Source organism: Diprion similis, chromosome 6 (genome assembly GCF_021155765.1).
Source record: "Diprion similis isolate iyDipSimi1 chromosome 6, iyDipSimi1.1, whole genome shotgun sequence".
Classification (NCBI taxonomy): Eukaryota; Metazoa; Arthropoda; class Insecta; order Hymenoptera; family Diprionidae; genus Diprion; species Diprion similis.
The window spans coordinates 13,890,866-13,899,724 of NC_060110.1; the positions used below are offsets into that span (position 1 = coordinate 13,890,866).

Consider the following 8,859-nt stretch of genomic DNA (forward strand, 5'->3'; position numbering starts at 1 on the left):
CAAAGGTAAATATTGAATCGATTCTGATGGAAAGATAAGTTAATCAAAGAATCTTATAGATCACCATGTATGAACATTCTGTATTTTATGACAGAATTTCGCAACTGTTTAAAATATTCCCAAAAAAGATTTCGTCGGCATCATCAATACGAATCACGTATCATTCACACAAGATAAAGATTGTATCTTGATTCTCATATTTTGTTTAAATTAATTAGCTTGAAAAGTTTTGACACAATTTACTTGTCTAATGCTAATACTAATGATATAATCAAATTAAATGGTTGACAATAAATAGCAAAGCGAAATAACAAGCATACAAAATAAAAAAAATATCGTTCCATATCTTCAGCCTCTTTTTGTCGCTCGCCGTTTTTGCGACGTTGATCAAACCCGGAAAGAAATAATTTTCGTTTCAATCTTTTCAGCCTCTAATGGTGGTTATGCGGTAAGCTCGATTGCTCTCGTACAATGTACCCAGAGTATCGCGTGCATGCTACGTATTATACCTATCTACGTTGTGAATAGGTGCGATATCGCTCTGTATAAGACTTTCATTGCCAATGCCATACGCGCAAGAAAATAGTCGGAAAAAAAGTGATGCAAGCGGTGTTCGTGATGCAAAGAATTCGCACGTCTGACGTTTTTCTCAAGGTGGCTGCGGCACGTTGCATCTAAATAGTTGAAAAAAGATTTGTTGAATTATGAAAATTTTTTAGCATTACCGTTCAACAGTATCTATACCACGTATGCCGCAGTAAGAGATATCTCGACTTCCTTCCTGCACTTTGTGTGAGGTATCGGGAGAACAAAAGAGGAAGAGAGATAAAGAAACCATCAAAAGGATCAGCTGGATACAGTCAATTCAAAGAGGACTTAGGCAGTCGGCCTGGATCCTCCGACCAGGAAGATTAAAAAACAAGTTCGCCTGATCAAGGCCAGTAGCAAAATTGTACACAACGTTTGAAGTTTCGTACACTAATAGTTTCACCGTATATAATATCCTCCAAAGTGTCAATGACCTCGCTTTCCTGTTTCTTTCGCTGTATATATTAACTTCTTCATCGATCAATAAGATCAATAATTTATCAAATAAAATCTTACAACTTTATCAACCAATAAATGTTATACTCTCATAATCAGAAACAGTTTCGAGCAAAAATCACCGAGGAGATTGAAAAATTTGAAGTCTTCGGAATACAGAGCTTGATAGGCTAACAGATCGCGCTGCAACAGCGCAACGTAGTTATTGCTTCTAAGGAGATTCTATTTTTGTCGTACTGTTTTCTGACCCTCTTTAGCCGCTGGAAAAACTGACAGTGTGGAAGTCAGACGGTCTATAGGTTTTATCTCCTTCGGATCGCTCGAGCTTCCGTGTACCGGGCTTGTTGAAAAAATCCAATACCTCTTCGTCGTTATTCGGGTCACATTTTGATTTTAAAATCGTGTGTTTTATTTTCTTGTATTTTCTTCTAGTATTTTTAGAATAGACAAGCGGACAGTAGCGATGTCTTTTTAATCGAATCGATCCAACCTGCAGATATTCGGTAACTGTTTGACGATTAAGAAATTCACCCAACGCGACTTTAGTGAATACGAAATGTCTGTCCACACCGTAAGAAATACATTCTTGACAACTCGAAATCACGCTCAAGATTTATACAACGATTATACACCTGCAGACTTGGCCGAGGCAACGCCTTCAGTGAAAACTATTTGATCAAAATGGCTATATAGCATATAAATAAGGATCTCACGTGTTCACTACTTGTTCGTGACCCAATATCAAACCGATCGATCGCCGTGATTTATCGAATAACATGACAATCTCGTAACACCGAAGCGCTCATAGACTTTCAAACTAAACCCGAGAGTCAATTTGCAAGAAATTTTTTTTTTCCTCTACTAATATTGTAAGTTTATTTCCTCCTAATCGAATGTACAAATTATAACGGATCAATTTTTATTTCTGTTGCAGAGTAACTGCTGGGATGTGATTTCGAAATCAGCCGTTCTACGCACTCTGAAAATATTTCCTCATCATTGATTAAAGAAGATACGAAGATAAGAAAGAAATCTGAGAAAAAAATGATAGAATAGTTTAAATTTCAATTTTCAACCGTTGATTTACCGGGGATAGCTTTTATTCTTTGAATTGATACCTGCTCCTCATGCATACGCACCAAATTTCGCCTTGATTTTATACAATTTCAATTTCATATAGATTTCAATATTTATTCGTTAATAAACGGAGCTAAGGAAAACCTCTACAAAGAAGGCAACAGCGCTAGCAGCAGTAGATATAAACCTTCGGAAAAATATACATTTCTGATAGAAATTGAAATTGTTTTTAAAATTTACGATTATAACGTTAACCTCAGAATGCGATTTAAACTTTTGCATTATCTGTACATACGATGAGTAAATAAGATATCTCGCGGGGACTTAAAGTGATAAGTGATAAAATACAGTTATCGTGTCGTTTACACACATGCAAGAGAAAAAAATAAAATAAAAATTATACGGAATAAATGGAACTTGTGATATAAATAAAGTAAGCTAGAAATATATCGAAAACGATTATAAATAATATATTTAGGCGTAGGAAACGTAAAAGCTGAAACGTAAAAGTTGAAAACAATTAAACGAGACAACGCGTACGGGTGGAGTAAAAAACATATCTCAAAGAGAATAAAATAAAAAGATTCAAAAAAGATACCAATGACTATGCTAGGAGTAGTACGGCGCAACTGGGCGCTGAGACTCTCGGTGGTTTTGAACGTTTTCGTGCTCCTCTACGTGTGCGTGCACATCGGATCTTTAGGGCCATGGATCGAGGACGCGCAGACGAGTTGGGCCCAGCCCTTGGTGGAGGTGTCCAAGGCGACGGAGCTGTCGGCGACCGCAGGTTCGCCGGAGGGTTCGAAGGTGGGGTCGACGAAGGACACGGGAATCGCCTCGATCCAGGAGGGTAAGAGTGCAACCTCCGCGGCGACGAAGGAAACGGCGGCTCTGACCATGAGGGATAAAACGGGGAAGGACAACGAGGAATTGCAGGGGGGCAAAAGCGGAAACTCCACGACGACCCAGAAGCAGCAGGAGTCCGTCAGCACGACGGTGGGATCGATGACGTTGGAGGAGGCGATACCCTGCAACGACAGGTCGACGACGCCGAAAACGGCACAGCGAGGCGACTATTGGGTCCTTTACAATTACGTGCCGATGTCCACGCAGGTGAGGTGCTGGGAAAGCGTGACCTACACGACCCACGCCGATTACACCTTCCTCGAGAACCTCGAGCCACTGTTGGAAAGGTGGCAATCCCCCGTTTCCATAGCGCTTTACGCACCTGGCACAGACTTTCAACCCACCGTCGACACCATAAAGTATCTAAGGATATGCGGAAGTCCCCTGGTTTCCCAGCTCGTCACCTTTCACGTTTTCTTCAGCACCAAACATATACCAAAAACTGTAAGTACATGGCGCCTTATTAATTTTTTCACCTTTTGTTGTGGGGATATAATGTTTTCATCCCAATGCGCGTTAAGACGATGTTTGTCGTTAGTCTGTACCGACCGAGTTAATTATCATTTTTTCTTTGCTATGACCGAAGCCTTCGCAATACCGACGTGAAAATGCCACGGTTGGAGGAATTTCACATAAAATGCCGAAGAAAAATATGAAAAAAGTTTTTTCCTCCATGCGTGATCAAGCTCAAGAACTTTATTCTTACGATAAATGGTGATCCAATTACAGGAATACATTTCTCGGTATCATTACATGTGGGATTGCACAGACTACTGCATTTAATAAAATATAGTCGAAATCAACGGATAACGGATAAGGATCAGGTTCACCTTGATTTGATAAAACCGTGTAGAAATTCGTTTGATAAGTAAGGTAAATTCTCCGCTAGGTATATGGCGCCACAATAAACTTTGTACAATATGGCCTATCTCAACGATAGATTGGGAGACTGACAAAAACTGCAGAGTCATTTTGTTTCTTTTTATTTCGATGTAGTTACCGTTAATTACGGGTGATTTATAAACCAAAACGTATTTAAGAAAGCGTGGACGACCATTGATTTCACAGGTTTTTTTTATTGTTAGTGTAACGCATGTTCTTAATCATTGTGACGCGAGTAAATTTAAGTTCTTCTGTATTGCTCGAATTACTACATACTGTTTCGCTTAATTCAATTAAAATGATGTAGTAGTTGAGATCATACAGATCTCATCGTAGGATCAACGCCGTATGAAAATTACTGCTCTTCGCAATTTACGTAATACGTACCTTAGCCACTTGCACGACAAGACGTGCTGAGATAATTTAATACCTCCTATTTATCAACGTTTATATGGTTAGTGTATACAATTGAAAACCGCATGAGTTAACTAACCTTCAAAGGAAAGCTTCAAGCAACACATTATACGAATTCCAACTGATCTTAAGCGTTAGTATTTACTGGTAATACGGTATTATATCCTATAAATATCTAAGCATATGCGAATGCGTCATGGATTGATTAGGTGCAACGAGATTCTCCGTTGATTGGAAGTTCTTCGAATATATATATATATATGCATACTTAATGGTAGCCAAGGTATCTTGTATAGTTCTTATAAAGAGCTGGTTAGCTGTTCTAAGTAAACTTCACTTATGACGAGAATTGCCGAGGTCACGTCAGTCTTTCACCTTCTCCTACATTACAGTATATACGGTACAATAATTGTTCAAGTCATTATCTCTGCAAAAATCCTACTTTCCTTGAACTCCGAACTCTGCATTACGGCCTATAAAGTCTGACTGACGGCCACTTTTGTGAAGTCAAGATATAAAAATATCTGTGATATCATCGCCTTGCCAGATTTTATCCGATTATCAATAGAATCTACTTTCGTCGGGCGATAAACTTGATCAGTGGCAATTCCGCCTGTTAGTGAGCAAACAGCTTTACATCGGACCTGATCCTGTGCTCAACACGACTAGTAATATGTTATGATCTGCTTCTTGCTCTGTAAAACTTTTTTTTTTTTTATTTTGCCTAAATTGCGGCTCATTAGCATAACAAATTTGAATTCTTGATTGGACATCTCTTACTGGGCTACATGGCTTGGTGTGAAATGGAGTTTGGAACTCCGAATAGGCTTACGAGTTTATATCGTGTAACTAGTTATATTTCTATGCATATTGTGTATCGTACTTAAAGTTGCGTAAGGCAATCATCTAAACTCGAATAATATAATTTTGATTCGAAAATTTATTACGTTTATACTGCCAGGAGATATCGTGTGAAGATGTTAGGCAGAATCTTTCAGCAGAGGATTCCCACGCTCGAAATTTGCTACTATGTATCTTATACAAACGAGACTCGGGTTTGATGGTGAATCCGGAAGTTGTATGAAAGAAAATTTATTACGCAACAGATTGAATAGGTCTATGAAATTTCGCAATCGACAAAATTTACGTTACGTATACAATTATTTCTTTTGTGAGAATTTCAAGGAGCCTTTATTCGGTATGCAGGCGGCATGTACCGAGCATGAATTTGCCTTGCTAAAAGTCATTGCAAAAGATCAATTTTCTGATTTGTCGCGATGAATACAAAAGCCGAGGAATATACAACGTGGCGGTGTTTGTTATCCAACGTCGAGAGAATACTGATTGAATAAGAAAATATAGAATAAAGTGAAATAATTAAATCACGTTTGCTCAGTCACGATTGTACATAATTATCTTGCCAGACGAAATACCCAATTGTGAAACCGATTTGCTCCTGCCTAATTTCCTTTCTATGTCGAATTTCGTCATCAGCATCGTTGTTTCTAAAATTATTCGCGGGTTTTTTCATATCAATTGACTCTATTCCTCGGAGATGATCAGCGTCAATTGTTATTAGTTAAGATAACGAAGTTGAAAGAAAAACTCACGATCTCGCAACTTAAGAATTACTATGAAGGAGTCAAATTTGAAAAAAATCTTCGTTTTCTTGTATTATAGTTTACTGAATTTAAAACAATGCTAAAGTTGTGAAATAATGATTCTTATCGAAAATACATCGTTACCGTAACGCTACTAACTTCAATCTCGTGAATGTAGTATCAGAAGTTGGAGAACCCGATTATGTATACAATACCATACGCCACAGCAATTCTATATCGACATCCTCGAAAATACCTGGAATAACTCAACCTTGTTCCGATTTGTCTGAATGTTTCGACGATTTAATATTGAAGGCAGCACCTTTGTTTTCCAAAGGACTGTTATAACTGCCTTTTCGATTCACGGAATTGTAGTTTCTCAAGTTCATCGTCTTTATTTGACACAGTGCGGATTTTATATTCATCTTTAATTGGAACGGGTTCTTCAAAAACGTCGATTCATTACGGGCGTGTATGAATGTACTTTCCGTGCAAAGACCTCGTTTTTAATTATGAAAAATAAACGAGAAATAAAAATAAAAGTACGCTGTTGTAAAAATTCTTACGTCATTTGACGAATGAATATTTTCTAAATTTCAGGTACATTCGTCGAGTAAGGTGCTCTCTGAAGGTTGGAATTGCACCTTGCCTCCACCTTGGACGAACGTCACGGTTTCCAAGATGTATAAATCCGAAAAGAAGCTTTTGTATCCCGTCAATGTGGGAAGAAATATTGCGAGGGAATGGGCTCCAACGCATTACGTCTTGCCAAGCGATATAGAACTCTATCCTAGTCCAGGTCTGGCACCACAATTCCTTGAGATGATCAGGCGGAGAGATCAGCAGCCTCTTTACAAGCCTAATCCCAAAGTCTTTCCGCTCTCTATATTTGAAGTCAGTGCTGAAAGCCAAGTACCGAGGAACAAAACGCAGCTGGTACGCGTAATTCTATAACTTGAGTGTGTATGCATGTAGCTAGTTATGAAACGAAATGTATGAACTGAAAAATACCTCAGTTTCATAGCATTATTCTTCTGCCCTGCTCTCCGCAGTGCTACGATACATTCGTACAAGATTTTTAAAATATTATACGCATCTTTGGCCGGTTGAACTACGTTTTCTTCTTTTCCTTACCACAGCAAAAAATGTTGAAAGCAAATACGGCGATACCGTTCCACAAAAAGGTTTGCTCTGGTTGTCACAATGTACCTCGAAGCAAGGAGTGGCAAGAGGCTCCAGAAACTGAGGGACTCCACGTCTTTCATGTTGGGAAACGAACCGGAACGTTCGTTCACTGGGAGCCAATCTTTATCGGGACAAACAATGACCCTCTCTACGATGAAAGACTCAGTTGGGAAGGAAAAAGTGACAAAATGACACAGGTGAGATGAATAGACAAAATTATAGCAAGGCTATAATTCCGCTTGCATCAGCTGACGAAGAATTTCGAACCTGATGACATATCCATTAGTGCAAAATTACATATTATTCTTGTTTCAGGGTTACACTCTCTGCGTACTGGACTACGATTTTTTGATTCTGGACAATGCTTTCCTCGTTCATAAGCCCGGGATAAAAACTTTCAAGAAAGATCCGGTCAGAGACATGCTTACTGGAAAAACGAACGCATTGATCAAGAAAATCATCATGCCAGAGCTCAAGGTGATTTATGGAACGCGAAAAGGTTGTGCGGTGTAGCCCAGCGCCATTCGGGTCCAGCAAGTTGTTTTAAGTTGCTCCGGCACCCGCTTACCGGCCCGAATAAAGGCGGTTTGTTCGAGTCGTAAGTCGTAGTCCAGTGTGAATAATTCCAGTGAGCGAGCACAACTAACAGAGAATCGAGATCCCGAGTCACGTTTGTGCACACGTTAGTGACAAAACTGTTATTAAAATTGTTAAAGACGTTGAGTCCAGGATTCTAAGTTTAAGTATTTTCTATAAACTTAGTAATAGTATATGAATGCAATTACTATTTTCATTACTAATACGTATCTAATGAAAGGGAACATAATATTTGAACTGCTTCTATGGCATTTTAGCTGTCAGAAAACAATGCTGATACAAACAAGACTTGATTTTATGCAAATGATTTTGTCGAAAGATTCTTATTATTTGAATAATGACGATGTACGCGAAAGCTGGCATATTTCACGTATGCAAGATACATCAGGATGCACTCTGCTGCTCCAAGTTTGATGTTAAATGGGAGACACATTCATCAGTAATTTATGTAAAAATACGAGGAAATTTTTAAGGAGGTAGTAATTGGTAAAAAGAAAGTCGGCCTATTGCGACTTGTTTTTTGTCCCTAGTTTTATTTACGATAACACCGATGATTATTGGCCGCTCCTAGCAATCATGCCTGAATCGAAAGATCTTTCAATAAGTTAATAATCTTCAAAATATGAGTGTTATGACAGCTGATTAAAATTGTAATTTGCTTCTCAAGTTTGAAAGTTGCGTCGTATTTTTGAGGATTCTGATGTTTTGTGCTTTCCTAATCTAAATAGTCAAAGTGTTCTCACAATATCACTTATGAAAAGATTTTGCATCATACTTCAGTATACAGAATAATATTATTAATATAGCCAATCGTTTATCTTCATTTTTTATTTTTTCACTCGCACCTTTATTCGTTAAATAATACAATCGAATTGTATGGTTTAAGACTTCTGATCATGATTATTTGGCAGGCATACAGAAAAAATATCAGCAGTGAATAAATTAACAATGAATTGAAATCTGACACGCGGCCTTTTCGTAAATGGCGTATAAAGTCCTAAAGAAATTTTAAAAAAGTAATTATGGGTAATAAATCACCTCGTTCAATGCTTAGAGAATGTCAACAGGTTATCAGTTATGGGTGTCAATTATAACACTAAAAGCTGAAGGTAATAATTTCAACACCTCAATGGCAAAATATTATTTTAAATCT

The 8,859-nt window shown here is 38.0% G+C and overlaps 1 protein-coding gene across 1 annotated transcript; it reads left to right on the forward strand.

Annotated features, from left to right (window-relative positions):
- The first annotated feature begins 2,696 nt into the window (after positions 1 to 2,696).
- LOC124406976 (beta-1,4-glucuronyltransferase 1) lies at positions 2,697 to 8,435 on the forward strand. Its single transcript, XM_046882724.1, has 4 exons — positions 2,697 to 3,471; positions 6,525 to 6,860; positions 7,064 to 7,306; positions 7,425 to 8,435. Exons 1-4 carry the CDS (start codon positions 2,722 to 2,724, stop codon positions 7,620 to 7,622), a joined length of 1,527 nt encoding a protein of 508 aa, XP_046738680.1. The 5' UTR covers positions 2,697 to 2,721; the 3' UTR covers positions 7,623 to 8,435.
- Positions 8,436 to 8,859: the final 424 nt, after the last annotated feature.